This window comes from Chelonoidis abingdonii, chromosome 3 (assembly GCF_003597395.2).
Source record: "Chelonoidis abingdonii isolate Lonesome George chromosome 3, CheloAbing_2.0, whole genome shotgun sequence".
In the NCBI taxonomy this organism is placed as follows: domain Eukaryota; kingdom Metazoa; phylum Chordata; order Testudines; family Testudinidae; genus Chelonoidis; species Chelonoidis abingdonii.
The window spans coordinates 175,488,631-175,505,121 of NC_133771.1; the positions used below are offsets into that span (position 1 = coordinate 175,488,631).

At 42.1% G+C, this 16,491-nt stretch overlaps 1 protein-coding gene across 2 annotated transcripts in view; it reads left to right on the forward strand.

The window, feature by feature from the left end:
* KCNH1 (potassium voltage-gated channel subfamily H member 1) overlaps positions 1-16,491 on the forward strand; it is a 336,977-nt gene that overhangs the window by 53,977 nt on the left and 266,509 nt on the right. The window contains exon 6 of one of the 2 annotated variants that reach the window (XM_032762968.1): positions 15,823-16,263. In XM_032762968.1, coding sequence (XP_032618859.1) covers positions 15,823-16,263 — 441 coding nt within the window. The remainder of the gene's footprint in view (positions 1-15,822; positions 16,264-16,491) is intronic. The other variant, XM_032762969.1, reaches the window with a different exon arrangement.

The window sequence follows — 16,491 nt, forward strand, 5'->3', positions numbered from 1 at the left end:
ACAACGTCCAGTTGGAAAGAGTCCAATGTCATCTTGCTGCATAAGAAAGGCGATCAGGAAAATCTAGAGAACTATTGTCCAATCTGCTTTCACCTGTCTGTAAGTTGTTCATCAAAATAATAACAAATCGACTGTCATGAAACTTGGATGAACAGCAACCTAGAGAGCAGGAAATTACAGCATGATAGACCACATCTCCACTCTAAACCAACTACTAGAGTGTTCAAGGGAATACAAGTTCCCTTTATGCATTGCTTTTGTGGACTATGAGAAGGCATTTGATAGTGTGGAGACTAATGCCATTCTTGAAGCTCTTTCAGAACAGGGCATCTGTCATAAATCTAAAGGGAAGGGTAACCACCATTCTGTACACAGTACTATAAAATCCTTCCTGGCCAGAGGCACAAAATCCTCTTACCTGGCTGGCACCTGACCAAAAGGACCAATAAAGGGACAAGATACTTTCAAATCCTAGGGTGGTGGTGCAGGGGAGGCTTTGTTCTGTCTGTCCTGTGTGGCTTTTGGCCGGAGCAAGATCAAAGACTCAAGCAATCTAACTCCTATAGAGTTAGTAAGTATTTAGCAAGGAAATGCATTAGATTTACTTTTATTTTGGCTTGTGAGCGTTCTCTGTGCTGAGAGGGAAGGTACTCCTGGTTTTCTTTTTTAACTTTAAAATTTTGCCAAGAGGGAAACCCTCTGTGTTTTGAATCTGATTGCCTGTGAGATTATCTTCCATTCTAATCTTACAGAGGTCCTCCTTTCACCTTTTTTCTTTAATTAAAATTCTTCTTTTAAGAACCTGATTGATTTTTTATTGTTTTAAGATCCAAGGGTTTGGGTCTGTGTTCATCTGTACCAATTGGTCAAGATATATTCGCAAGCCTTCTCAGGAAAGGGGGTGTAGGGGTTTGGGGATATTTGGGGAAGGTAAGGCTCCAAGTGGCCCTCCCTAAATGTTTGTTTAAATCACTTGGTGGTAGCAGTGTTATCTAATCCAAGGTACAAGAAAGAATTTGTGCTTTGGGGAGTTTTTAAGCGAAGCTGGTAGAAATAAGCTTAGGGGGTCTTTCATGCAGGTCCCCATGTCTGTACCCTAGAGTTCAAAGTGAGGAGGGAACCCTGCAGCATCAGTCCAAAATATATCACATTATTAAAGGAAGCGAACTCTGGCTGCCACACGGATATATCGCTGTTCGATACTCCCCTCCAAATCCCCATTGAGAAAGGTGTGAAACAAGGAGATACAGTTTCACCAAAATTATTCACAACCTGTCTTGAATTGATCTTTCGACAAGCAGACCTGAAAGGTGGGATTAATATCAATGGCGAGCAGCTAAGCCATCTCAGGTTCACATCTGATATAGTGTGGATAGCTGAAAATACAGTCCAGCTTGAGAGAATGTTTAAAGAACTGAATGCAAAAAGTAGTCAAGTCAGATTAAAAATGAACCAGTCAAAAACGAAATATGAGATCAGATGTTCTGCCAAGAAACCAAATAATTCTTGGAGGAGAGCAGATCCAAGAGGTCGACAAATATGTTTATTTGGACCAGGAAGTCAACATGCGCCACGATCAGAAAGGCAAACTGTCGTGCAGAAAAAAAGCTGAGTGGTGCACATTCAACAACATCAGGGACATCTTCAAGGAAAGATAGGCAAAACAACTTGTGGGAATCTTTTTAACTCGACCGTGCTTCCAGCGATGCTATATGGCAGCGAAACGTGGTCGCTGACAAAGACTGAAGAACATCAATGTCTGTCACACAGAGGGTGATGGAATGAACATTTTTGGGCATTTCGCTCTGTAATCATATCCCCAGTGAAATAATTAGGCAGCAGTCTGGAGTGTGAGATGTTGTTGTTGAAAGCAGGTTCAGCAAAATGAGGTGGGCAGGACATGTGGCCCGACTCAGTGACAACAGATGGACTGCAGCTATACCTGAGTGGTATCCGCAAGAACTGAAACAGCCATGCAGTCGGCCTCCAAAGAGGTGGGATGATTTCCTAACAAGAAGATATGGACAAGCATGGCATAGGATGGCCAGAGCGAGAGAAGATTGGAAGACGTGTTGTGACTGGCTCAGTCTTAACTGATGAAGGATCAACAGTCTATGCAGTCTATGCTACTTCAAAAGGGCTTGTCATTTTCCATGAGGTTCCACACATGAACCTCACTCATTCATCTGAACCTCCTAAAGTAAAGAGTTCAATAGGCTGGCAGGTGTTTTTAATATTTATCCTACATAAACAATGCTTGTTAGCTCTCCTTCAGTGATTTGTATCTGTAGATCTCGAGGTGAATTATAAAGGAAGGTACGTATCTTTATTCCCATTTGAAAGGATGTGGAACTGAATCACAGAGAAGTGAAGTGATTTTGCTCCAGATTACCTAGCTTGTCAGAGGTAGAACTGAGATGAAAACCCAGCACATCTGACACCGAGGCCAGTGCCTTATCAATAAGCCCACGCTGCTTTTGCTGTGTGGGAGCTTCAAAAGGTCACTTTGTCTGTAGTTGGTTTTGTGTCCCTTTCACTCACATGCAGGACCTGAGATTGCCCAAATATATATGCGTCTACTTCTACTAGAATTCATTTCATTTAGAAAGACAATTCTGTAAGTAAAATGATTGAAATTCTGCACAATAATTTCCTTAATCCTGTTAAACTCCACAATATCATTATGACAAAGGAGGGAGAAATCTTAAGTGTCTTTCAGCAGCTAGGGCCCATGTTGAGTGCACAGCTGTATTATGTGAGGGAAAACACCAACTCTGCTGCCATTAGTCACTGATATCTACAGTAGTGCACGCTCCCAATACTGTGCTCTCAGTCTTAAAAATATATCCAACTCCTGGAGACCAGTTCTGCCCTCAAGGATGTAATTCTTCTTATCATTTGGAATCGTACCCATGTAAGAGTCTGAGCCAACTCCCAGTGAAGTCATTTACAAATTGTTTTTTGGCCAATAGGATCCTGAAATGTTTAAGACTGATGATAAACTATGGATGAGCTACTGCTAGAGTGGACAGGACCAGCTGCATAACTGCACCTAGCAATGCTTCAAACAGTTTAGGGAACTGAAGAACACTATTTAGTTGACCCTGTAAATAATTTAAGGAGGCAGAGTGTCAGGCAAGGATTTGAAAGAGGATCAAATGGCATCATGAAAAGGTCAGGCGTCAGGTGGGCTATGGTCAGTGCAAATGGGCGAGTATAGAACTTACAACCACCTTTTCCAAAAGCACATACCTTTGACGTCTGAACTCAAGGAGAAAGTAGTAGAAGTGTAAGGGTTTGTATCCTCTTGGCAGGGCTCTAGCCACTCGAGTGAGAGACAGTTGCAAACATCCTGCAATGGGTTCATGAGCTTTGCCTACACGAGAACATCCATTGCCAGCAACAGGTGAAGCCGCACTGATGATAACAGTTTAGAGAGGGCCTTCCGGCTGTGATGTTGAAAATGGTTTAGCGCAATATACCAGAGCACTTCAACCAGCCATACGGGTTGGTTGTCTGTACCAAGGAAATTGCCACAGTTGCTGACAACAGATACAAAATGTCTCGATGCAGATAAGACTTGATGTGGTTAAATAGGTCATTGCTTAACGGTCTCTGTGAGAGGTGTGGGTACTCAGCACCTCTGAGAACTTACTCCAACCTGAATCATGATCTCTCTGAAAAATACGTGAATTCCTGGGCAATATCTGCACTATAACTTAACATGAGCCTGAAATGCACACGTGTCTGGCTGTGACCAATGCAGATTAAAGAGCTTGTGTGTTCTGTCTTTGAGTCTTCTCTGCACTCAGTTAATCAATGAAGAACTGATTTCAGTAGTAGTCCTATATGGCTGTTACTGCTGGAAAAGTCTTCACCTGGTGGTAGCGTAGGTAGGGCAGAATTTTGGGCAACTTTCCTCCCCACCTGTGGCTTCTTTACACACTTCTAAAGAACTTCAAGACCTATCATCAGTCATTCTTTCCTTCACTTCAAATGTTTGTCTTTTTCCAGTGCATGGTAGCACTTAGAAACACCAGGCCAGTTTCTGATCTCATCTAGTGATAATAATAATGCCTAGCTGTCATATAGCATTTTTCACTGGTACATTTAAAAGCAGTTTACAAAGGAGATAAGAATCATCCCCATTTTACAGATAGGGAAACTGAGGTACAGAGGCGAAAAGCCTGCTCAGTATCATCCAGCAGGCCAGTGGCAGAGCCAGGAACAGAACTCAGGTGTCCTGAATCCTAGCTGAGTGTTCTGTCCACTAGGGATCACTGCCCCATGATGTCAATTCACAGTTGCTCCAATGAACTCAATGAGTGGATAATGTGTTCAATAAGACTTTGCACTGGTGCAGATGGCAGGTTCATTTCTACTAATAAGGGGCAGGAACTTATTTTACATGTGTGGAATGAGTAACTTTAATTGCCACTTGGTTATTGCACTCATTGTTTTAAAACGATCATTGAGTCTGATTCTGATCTCATTTACATCGTTGTATATTGGGAGTAACTGTTCTGAAGCCAAAAGCATTAGACCAGAGTTAAAGCTAGGTATGTGTAATCAGAAACAGGACCATTTTTCTTTACTTACAGAGTATTTGGTTTGGTCTAGCTTGGTAGCCTTCTTGTTTTATAAAAGTCTCAGTACTGTTTTGGACATGAGACAATGTATTTGCAAGCCTTATGTTAGAGCTTTTCTACCTCTCTGAACAAACTTCAGTCGGTTTAGAGTATTAAATTCAAGTTAAAAATTCATCCTTTTTTCTCTACTGACTCTGTGATATTTGCTCTAGAAGTCTCTGTATTTATTGCAGTATTATTGTTTAAGTTAACTTAGCTCAAGATAGGTGCTTGATTGCAAAAAGTCTTTGTTTATTCACAGACCAGATAAAGTGTGGGAAGTGTCAGTGTAAGCTTCTACCCTCTATCAGTATGACCTGAGGAGATAATTCTGTCTTCATGCCGATTCTGTTCTTGGCCTCTCTGCTGAGAGTACTAGTTTGTGCTATGACAGTGGTGGTATGATGCAGACACTCATTCACCATGCACTAAGTTGAGACCACTGGTTCATTTCATGTGGGCCACTGAACAGCTGCCAGATAGTAACAAGTTTAGATCTCTCTGGCCATGGCAAGCATAAGTTTTAATATGGTAAACTCCAAAATGCATTGTATTGTAAATGCTAAAATGTGCTATGATTTTGAAAGAGACACAAAGAAGTTCCAATGCAATATAAACTAATCAATACCCTTTTACGATTTAACCACCACACAGCTGACTTATGAACCATTGTCCCTGGACATTGGGCACTGTAAGTGTTTTCTGTATTGATGGTACTGGCTGATTCTGTACCTTTGCCATGAAGTTCGGTGTTCACAAGATTGTTACAATTAAAAATGCAATAGGTATAAGCTATAAAAGTACTTAACTTTATAGTGGCTCTTGGCAGCACTGCTTAATAAAGGCTATATCAGCATTTCCATTGTCAACCCTCATTTTCAGGGATTTATAACTCATTAATATCTACTTCAAGTAGAAACTTAGAATGTGGGCTCTTCGCCCACCAGGTTTATGTTTGTGTGTGTGTGTGTGAGAGTGAATGAATGCAAAAAGGAGATTTGGCTGCAAATTATTTGATTGATTTTTTTTTCAATCATAGAAGGCCTTAAAACAGGGACAACTTGTTGATTAACTTTGAGTACTGATGGCACAATCCCCATTTCTGTAACTAGTCTGAAGTGAAATATTTGTATTTTGTGATATGTTAAAAATATTAATACAGCCTGGCAAAACTTTGATGAAAATTGTCATGTCTCCACTCTAAATAATATTCTATGGCTTTAAAGAGCTATGAAAACATCACACACTGTTACCAAAAATAATAATAAACAGATAATACTATGGTAGTAGCAGCTGAACCATAAATAATTGGGGCAATACTTCTATTAATAACTTTCTGAAATAAATAATTCTTTTATTGTACTATAAACACAAAATGGAAAAAAAAACCCTCCTAAAATAGGTCTGTTTCACTTCCTTAGGCGTGTAGTTCTGACAGTAATGAGGTATTTGCTTATTACATGTATTGGACTGCAACCAACATCAGTTGCTTACATTTTCTCCTTAGTTCCTTTTAAATTCATCTTCTTTCTCTCCCACCTCTCCCACCCCTCCCACTCCCCCGCAGGAGCAGAAGTGCACAGCTACTAGGTGGAATAGAATTGGTACACATAGGCTGGTAACCACCACAGGTCTTGGGGCACATCTCCCAGGTGGGTGCTCCAAAGGGATTGTGCTTCAGGGTGGCACAATCCTTTCCAGAGCTCAGAAGTGCACAGGGAGCGCATCACCATACATCATCCTTTAAACTGGTGCAGAACATGCCTCTCTCTGTGCTTGGCTAGCTTTGCTGGCTGGTGCAGAGGGTGTGGGGACAAGGCCCTTGTCAAGGTTTTTTCCCCTACTTTGAACTTTAGCGTCCAAAAAGTGGGGACGTGGATGATCACTTTTAAGCTTAATTACCAGCTTAAATTTGGTATGCTGCCACCAGCCAGAAGTCTGTGTCTGGCACACTTCTGTTCCCCCAAAACCTTCCCTGGGGAACCCAAGAGCCAAACCCCTTGGATCTTAAAACAAAGAGGAACTAACCCTCCCCCTTCTTTTCCCCCCACCAATCCCTGGTGAGTTTAGACTCAAGCCCTTGGATTCTAAAACAAGGAAAAAATCAATCAGGTTCTTAAAAAGAAAGCTTTTAATTAAGAAAGAAAAGGTAAAAATTATCTGTGTAAAATCAGGATGGAAAATGCTTTACAGGGTACTCAGATTCATATAGACTAGAGGGACTCCTCCCTCGCCCAGCCTAAGATTCAAAGGTACAGCAAACAGAGGTAAAAATCCTTCCAGCAAAAAGACATATTTACCAGTTGAGAAAACAAACATAAGACTAATCCGTCTTGCCTGCTATTACTTACTATTTGGAAACATGAAAGACCGATTCAGAAAGATTGGAGAACCTGGAATGATGTCCCGTTCCTCTCAGTCCCAAGAGTGAACAAAGAACAAAACAAAAAGCCCAAACAAAGACTTCCCTCCACCAAGATTTGAAAGTATCTTGTCCCCCCATTGGTCCTCTGGTCAGGTGTCAGCCAGGTTCACTGAGCTTCTTAACCCTTTACAGGTAAAAGAGACATTAACCCTTAACCATCTGTTTATGACAGCCCTGCTCTTTTATGCCCCTTTGGGGTGATATACATTCTTGGTGGCATTATGAAGGAGCAGCTGGGCTGTGCGTCACTCCTCATGTGAGGGGCTCAAGGCGGGGAAACAGCTCTTTCCCGTGTTCCATACACCTATATAGCAGCCAGGCAAAATCTAGCCCTTCAGTCATAATCTTCTTGGGTCTTCCTCTGTGTTTTTTTTTGTGCAGTGCTGGGCATGCGCCTGGTGCTTAATGACAAAAGCAACCCTGTGATGCATTTAGAATGCTCAGTTTCATTAAAGGGTTTATTATTCCTCCAATTATTTAAGAAAAAGAGTTTGGTGCCTGTGAAAGATCTCAGGTTGGCAGCTCCAGAGACAGAAGTCATGTTGTTTATCTACAGAGCAGATAGAGCACTTGCAAAGACAGTGTAAGCTGACCTACCGTTCTGCCTCCCTCTCCATGGGTGAGAGGATAATTCAGTCTCTGTGGCTTTGGATTGCCTTCTGAGAATGGCAAGAAAGCCCCAGATGTGATGATGGTATTTGCAACATGCACATATCCCTGTGAGGAACTCACCTAAAGCTGAGACTACCTACTCATTTAAACGTGTCAAGTAGCCACCAGTTGTTACCTATATTTGGTCCTTACCAACCTGGACCAGATTTGAACTGGAGATGTATAGATAAAATATCCCTTACTAAGCCCTGAGCCTTTCAGTTCAGTGCAGAATAGCATGATCCACAAAACAAAAAGGAAGATAGACTTACGTCCTCTTATTTTCTATGCTGCAGTCATTGGGCCTCTAACACATAATTAGACAGTTGGTAATATTTAAGAAAACTGAAACAGTCAAGTTGTGTATCTTCATAATGACTTGAGCCCCAAGGTCTGATTCTCCTTATACTTACTTCAGTTATGCATCAGTGTAACTTCACTGACTTTACTGAAGTTAATCCTGATATACATCAGAGTAACTGGGACCAGAATTTGTTTCTAGGCCAGACACAGATAGATCTTACCTTTCTTTGTTTCTATCATACATAAACCTGTGTGAATATATGAGTAAGCTTCCAGACAGTGTTTTTCTAATTTACATAAAGGAAGATTTTCAAAAGCCCTTACCATTTATTAAGGGTTGGGGGTTTTACCATTGAGTTTAAGGGTCTCAGGATTAGGCCAATGCTGAGTGCATTTGAAAATTTCACCTGTAGAACCTAAATTCTAAAATATAGTTTACTCATACTAAGGACAAGTTATTTTTACTTTCCAGGGTTTTTCACTGTCAAGATTCATGTGTATGTTTCCAGGTGTAAAAGGTGGTTGTCAGGATGGTTGTCAGAATGTCTGCCTGTGGCTTTATTAAAGTAACAATGATGGTAGAGGTTAACTTAGATGTATGCCAAAAATGACAAGCCTAGTCTACAAAGACCTTTTGATGGCATAAGTAGTATGACCCCAAGAGCACCTGAGTGCCAGATGGCCAGGAACTACCTGGCATGTACCAGTGAGATTCAGCTGGTCTAACCAGGCCAGTGTACCCCATCTCACTACTGTCACAATTTCCATGACCCATTTTAGATACAGATTATCATATGTGAACTGGTGACAATGGTGATTAATATCATTGTGAAATGTATGTATTAACACTAGATGAGGAATTACGGTTACTCACTAATATTTTGCTTTAAAGTCTGTGACCAAAAGGAGAGAATCAGTTTTTCTCCCAGACAGGAAGGAAGACAGCTACCTACTCATCTTGTATATAAATTAAGATTAGTAGAATTAGAACAATGGAAGCCCAATTTACATATGAATCAGCAGGAGGATGGGAAGCCCACAAGAAGGGAAGAACAGCATGCGATCATCCTGAGTCTGGGGACAAAAATGTGAGTTTAGGAAGATATAAGGAGAAAAGAAGATGCCATCTTGGTATCCATCACTGGACAGACACAAGGGGCCAGAATTCTTGCAAGATGAGAAAGATGGGCTCTTCAGCCAAGAGTATTGACGTCTTAGGGAACTGAACATAGGTGAGAAACCTGCTTAGGCAAAGATCTTTCACTAGAAAGAAAAAGGAAACCCAGCACTGTGTTCTTCTGTGGGAGGTCCTGACTGAAAGTGAGTCAGCCATGGCTGGAAATAAAAAGATTGGTAAGAAATCGACCTTGAACCAAGGCTGTAGCAAGTTGAGTTTAAATTTTAGACTTGTACATGTGCATTTTCACTTTTATTTGCTTGTAACCATTTCTGCTTGTATCTCTTTTATTTGGTATCACTTAATCCATGCTCTTTTGTTAATAAACTTGTTATAGTTTTACTATAAACCAATTCAATGCTGTGTTTGAAGGGATGGGTGTGTTTACCCCAGTTAAATGAATAAACTGTGATGTGTTGACTCTTCAGCAGAGCAGCAAATGATATAGTCTGTGAAAGCACAGTGATGGGGTTGTACATGCAGAGAAGCATCTCTGAGGAGCTTGTGGGCTGGATTTCACCTGCTAGGCTAGGAGATCCTTGAGGAGTTTGCTGGTGAGGAAGATGGGCTGGTGTGATGGGAAAGTGATACACAATCTAGTCACCAGCAAAACTCTTTCTTGCTTAGGCAGAAGTCACACATTGTTCACAGCTCTGGGTATCCCCAGCAGTGTGTTACAAGAAACAGTTTTGAAGTTTTGTCTTGCATTTAAGAGGTGGTAAAAATGTTCTAGCAGTGGCTGGGACCATTAAGTACTAGAACTAAAATCTACTTAACTAACCTGCAGAATGTCAGTCTGAGATATACCTGCTATTGTCAGAGATGGGAAGTGCATGCTGACCAATTATTGCAATGGATGAGTAGTCTGGATGAGTACACCTGCCCATCAGACTGCATTTCAGACTTGGGACTATATCTTACCATTGCTCCTTGTGCAGAACTCCCATTGAAGCCAATAGTTGGATTCACCCACAGTGGTTCAAAGGGGTACACATATTGCTGTGCTCCAAAGGGAAAGGCAGGAGGTATTTGCAATGCTGCCTTTGGGGCAGGGCTTTTGTCAGGGGAGCACACCTCATAATTTGTGGCTGGAGCTCCATATGAGGCCTGCTGGCAAAGCTGTCCAGTGCATGTTCTGAATCAGTTCATCCATGGGCACCTGCCCAAGCCGCTGCCCCAGCCAATACCACATACTTTTGGGGGTATGGCAGTGGTAGGCTGCAGCCTCCTGATAGAGAACGGGTTATTGCCACCTTGCATCACCTCAAGCTTCTCCAACCATCCAAGGGCAGATTTCCTGTTGCATGGAGTCCTGAGTGAATAAGATCCAGGGCTGGCAGGATATGGCTCCAGGGATGCTTTGTGAAAGCCAGGACCAAATCCTAGCCTGGAGTGTTCAAAAAGGATTCTAATTACAGCCTCACATGCTGACCCTCTTTTGTGGCTGTGTATGGAAGGGTAGGGGGGATCTGGGTGTATGAGGTGAGACTTGGCAGGGGTGACTGGGTATAGGAGGTTCAGATGCACAAGGGTTGGGTGAGCAGCTCCCCATACAGTGACCCCTCCCATCTCAGCTGAGGAGCAATGGGGACAGGAAGCAGGGGAGGATGCTGAGCTTCCTGCAGCTAGGGGAGGTTTCTGGGGATGGGTTTGACACAGCTGTAGCCACTCCTTGCAGGGGAAGAGGAAGTCCCATCCTTTCCTGCCTCCAACCCAGCTGGAACTGGCATCTGATCCCAGATCAGGGTAGAAGCCACTTGCTGGGGTGTCCCCAGCCCTACGGTGATTTATCTCTCTGCTGGCTGCTCCAGCAATGTACCTGGACTGCAAGGCAGTGGTGTGTGACTGCTCTTGCAGCTTCCCTTTGCTTCCCTGTCAGAAAGTCATTTTTCTGTGGGGAAGCAAAGAAACTGCAGGGGACGTGAATTCTGTGCACGTGTAGTAGTACAGAATTCCCCCAGGAGTAATCTATCTATGGCTCTGATCAGCCCAACACTGTGGCATTTAATTTCAGAGACATCATAATAGACACTTTCAGAGACGCTTTTCAAAGACACCATAATAGAGGCCCAACTTAAATGTATACCCCAAATTAAAAAACACAGTAAAAGAACTGAAAAACCCACCATGGCTTAACAACCACATAACAGAAGTGGTGAAAGATAAAAAGGCATCTTTTAAAAAGTGGAAGTCAAATCCTAGTGAGGTAAATAGAAAGGAGTGCAAACACTGCCAAATTGTGTAAAAATGTAATAAGAAATGCCAAAAAGGAGTTTGAAGAACAGCTAGCCAAAAACGCAAAAGGTAATAACAAAATGTTTTTAAAGTAAATCAGAAGCAGGAAGCCTGCTAAACAACCAGTGGGACCCCTGGATGATTGAGATAGAAAAGGAGCACTTAAAGACAATAAAGTCATAGTGGAGAAACTAAATGAATTCTTTGCTTCAGTCTTCAAGGCTGAGGATGTTAGGGAGATTTTCAAATCTGAGCCATTCTTTGTAGGTGACAAATCTGAGGAATTGTCATAGATTGAAGTATTGCTAGAGAAGATTTTGGAATTAATTGATAAACTCAACGGTAATAAGTCACTAGGACCAGATGGCTTTCACTCAAGAGTTCTGAAAGAACTCAAATGTGAAAATGCGGAACTATTAACTATGGTTTGTAACCTGATCTTTAAATCAGCGTCTGTACCCAATGACTGGAAGATAGCTAATGTAATGCCAATATTTAAAAAGGGCTCTAGGGGTGATCCTGGCAATTACAGACCAGTAAGTCTAATGTCAGTACTAGGCAAATTAGTTGAAACAATAGTAAAGAACAAAATTGTCAGACACATAGGAGAACATAAATTGTTGGGCAAAAGTCAACATGGTTTCTGTAAGGGGAAATCATGTCTTACTAATCTATTAGGTTCTTTGAAGGGGTCAACAAACATGTGGACAAGGAATCCAGTGGACATAGTGTACTTAGATTTCCAGAAAGCCTTTGACAAGGTCCCTCACCAAAGGCTCTTACGTAAATTAAGTTGTCATGGGATAAGAGGGAAGATCCTTTCATGGATGAGAACTGGTTAAAAGACAGGGAACAAAGGTAGGATAAAATGGTAAATTTTCAGAATGGAGAGGGTAACTAGTGGTGTTCCCCAAGGGTCAGTCCTAGGACCAATCCTATTCAACTTATTCATAAATGATCTGGAGAAAGGGTAAACAGTGAGGTGGCAAAGTTTGCAGATGATACTAAACTGCTCAAGATAGTTAAGACCAAAGCAGACTGTGAAGAACTTCAAAAAGATCTCACAAAACTAAGTGATTGGGCAACAAAATGGCAAATGAAATTTAATGTGGATAAATGTAAAGTAATGCACATTGGAAAAAATAACCCCAACTATACATACAATATGATGGGCTAATTTAGCTATGACTAATCTGGAAAGAGATCTTGGAGTCATCGTGGATAGTTCTCTGAAGACGTCCATGCAGTGTGCAGTGGCAGTCAAAAAAAGCAAACAGTATGTTAGGAATCATTCAAAAAGGGATGGAGAATAAGAGGGAGAATATCTTATTGCCCTTATATAAATCTATGGTATGCCCACATCTTGAATACTGCATACAGATGTGGTCTCCTCATCTCAAAGAAGATATACTGGCATGAGTAAAAGTTCAGAAAAGGGCAACTAAAATGATTAGGGGTTTGAAATGGGTCCCATATGAGGAGAGATTAAAGAGGCTTGGATTTTCGGCTTGGAAAAGAGGAGACTAAAGGGAGGATATGATAGAGGTATATAAAATCAAGAGTGGTGTGGAGAAAGTGAATAAGGAAAAGTTATTTACTTGTTCTCATAATATAAGAATTAGGGGCCACCAAATGAAATTAATGGGCAGCAGGTTCAAAACAAATAAAAGGAAGTTTTTCTTCACAAAGCACACAGTCAACCTGTGGAACTCCTTGCCTGAGGCGGTTGTGAAGGTTAGGACTATAACAGGGTTTAAAAGAGAACTAGATAAATTCATGAAGATTAAGTCCATTAATGACTATTAGCCAGGATGGGTAAGGAATGGTGTCCCTAGCCTCTGTTTGTGAGAGGGTGAAGATCACATGCTACCCCCTCCTGGAGAAGATGTTGGACTCTTACAATCAGGAGGCCTGGTTATCCACAGCCTTGCACCTCACACAGTCATTTACATCTGTGCAAAATGAGTGAAATGCTACCATTCTGGTGTGGTGCTGTTTTGCACTCACTCTGCACAGATGTAAATGACCATAAAAGGTGCAGAACAACAAAGAATCAGGCCCTAGGATGCTTATAGAGACAGAATCTCAGAGCTGATTGTTCTCCTTTTTTCCTTTCAGTTTAATCTGTTGGAAATAGCCATCAGCTCACAAAAGATAATTTTAAAAGGTTCAACAAAGTCTGCAAATAAAAGTCTGCATATAAATGATATTAAAAAGCTGATGTGTGGATAACTCCTGCGAGGGCATATTGTCTGATCTCCTCCTACAGATGGCAGCAATTTATTTTCCATTCCCCCATTCTCCAAAGCAAATTAATTGGCATGCTGGTAGTAGTATGGGGGGAGGAGGGGGAGGAGAAAGGAAGATCTATAAAGCTTTCCCAGATCCTACTTGTTTGGCATTGACTCACCTGTCTCTGGCAATGCCTTTGTCTTCCTCTCCATTTTCTCCTAGGGCTGAACCAATGCAAGCCTTCACATTTTTTATTTGAGAAAAAAATGTAAGGGCCTGATTCTGTTCTAACTCTAATTTCATACTTGTGTGCCTCCATTGACTTAAATGGAGTCACTCTTGATTTACACTAGCATGAGATGAGCATCAGGTCCAAAAACTTCCAGGCCTGATTCTATTTAGTTATTCCAGTGTGTAAATCAGGGGTAACGGTAATGAAGGCAGTGGAGTTACACTGCGGTAAAACCAATCCAAGGCCCAATTCTGAAAAGGACTTAACTTCAAACTGAGAATTGCTCAATGAGTTTTAAGCATATGCTTAAAGTTAAGCCTTTGCTTAAGTGCTTTGCTGAATTTGGGTCTAAATGAGGTCAGAATCAGATCCTAGGCCTTCAGATATTCAGTATTCCTGATGTCTGAATTATTTTAATGGAAAGTGAAAGTTAAAAGCTGGCATAATTTACTGGGCTAATGGTACAATTTTGTGTTGTTGAAAGCAAAGTCAACTTTACTCTTATGCCCCACAGAGTAGCACAACAAAGTCCAATTAATTTATGCCACATCATGGCATCAATGTAGCAGAGAATTAAATCACCAGCATTCAGAGGCAGTGTGGTCCAGTGGTTGTGGCACTGGGCTGGGAGTAAGGAATAGCTAGGTATTATTCCTGGTTTTGCCAATGACCTTGTGCAAGCAACTCCTTGCCTCTGCTTCCCTTCCCACCCTATGTCTGTCTTGTCTATTTAGATTGTAAACTCTTCAGGGCAGAATCCATCTCTTGCTATGTATGTTTTCAGTGCCTCATGCAATGGGACTCTATAACAGGATGGCCTGCGCCATAGGGTAAGTCTATACTGCAGCTGGGAGTGAGCCCCCCCAGCCAGGGAAGACACACTTACGCTAGTCGGGCTTGAGCTACTGCCCTAAAAATAGTAGCGTGGAAGTTGTGACTTGGGCTGGATCTCAGGCTCTCAAGCTGACCCGATGCCCTGGGTCTAAGCTTGTGTGGCTAGCCTGAATCTCCACTGCACCTGCAATGCCCATGCTGCTGTTTTTAGTCAGGTAGCTCAAGCCCCACTAGTGCGAGTCCATCTATCTGGGTGGGAAGCTCACTCCCACTGGCAATGCAAATATACCTTTAAGGGCCAAGAGGTCTAAGCTAGCCAGCCCTGTTCCATTAGCCCTGCCTGTGCCATAGGTAGCTGCTTCCCAGCCTAAGAGGGCTGGACTAATTGGGGCAGGTGACACCCTGAAACATCTGGGTCTCATGGTAGAGCTGAGAAAACTCTGCTTGCAAGAAGAACCACAGGGAACAAGTTGAGCTCTTGTGGGAGGGTCTGGAAGGACTCCAGGGAAGTAGCCAACATCCTATGTTGGAGTAGGAGCTACCTTTCTATCTTCCCAAGAGGAGCTGAGACTGTGAAGGGACTCCAGAGAAGCATGCTCCATCCCAAAGCAGGGAGACTTAAAGGGAGCCCAGAAAGTGCTCAGAAGAGGGACCAAAGGGGGCAAAAGTACTTTTGTATTGTTTGGAGTTGTGTGGACTGAATTTTGAAAGTGACCTAGCTGGAAGACTGAACTATGTCTATTCTCTGGGAGAGAGACAAAACCCTGATGATGGGAAAATGAGGCAGAGTGCTGGCAGGAGCCATGCTTGGCCAGCAGGGGGTGCTATGGGACAGCCATGCCTTGTGACAGATCCTGATCTGGGGTTGGCATCAAATCGCTACCATTGTGCAAACAGGAAGCTACAACACCATAAAACCTAATAGTGAAAGGATGTAGAGGCAATCGGTTAATTTAAAAGGCTCCTGTTGTAGCTGCAATTCTTCAGTGTTAAAAGGAGTCGCCGCTTTTTGTAATGGGCACTATTTCTATGGAACGTTTTGCTGAGCTCAATAATCAAAAAAGTGAAAAATGTTTCCTTTTTTCTGAACTATCTGTCATTCCAGGTACTGCAGCTGGGCTCTGAAATCCTTCCACAGTACAAACAAGAGGCACCAAAGACTCCACCACATATCATTTTACATTATTGTGTTTTCAAGACCACCTGGGACTGGATCATCCTGATTTTAACCTTCTACACTGCTATTCTGGTCCCTTACAATGTCTCCTTTAAAACCAAACAGAACAACGTGGCCTGGCTGGTAGTAGATAGTATTGTAGATGTCATTTTTTTAGTAGACATTGTGCTTAATTTCCATACCACTTTTGTCGGGCCGGCTGGAGAGGTGATCTCAGACCCAAAGCTGATCCGCATGAATTACTTGAAGACCTGGTTTGTGATTGATCTGCTTTCATGCTTGCCATACGACGTCATCAATGCATTTGAGAATGTCGATGAGGTTAGTATACCAGGCTCATTTCCAGGGCTTTATTTTTTTTCTTTTAATGTTTGCCTCCCCCACCCAAAAGAAGGAATGAATACTTGTAAATATGCTGGCTTAATGTGTGAGCATGTCTCCCTTGAGTAACTGTCAACAGCAATTGCTGCTGCTTATTCATAGCTATGCAACGTAATATAGATATTGTCTTGCACACATTCACTTCCTATCCCAGGGCTGGGCCTAGATGTGTTGCCACCCAGGATGGAAAACCAATTGGTCCCCTGTCCTGAGCGG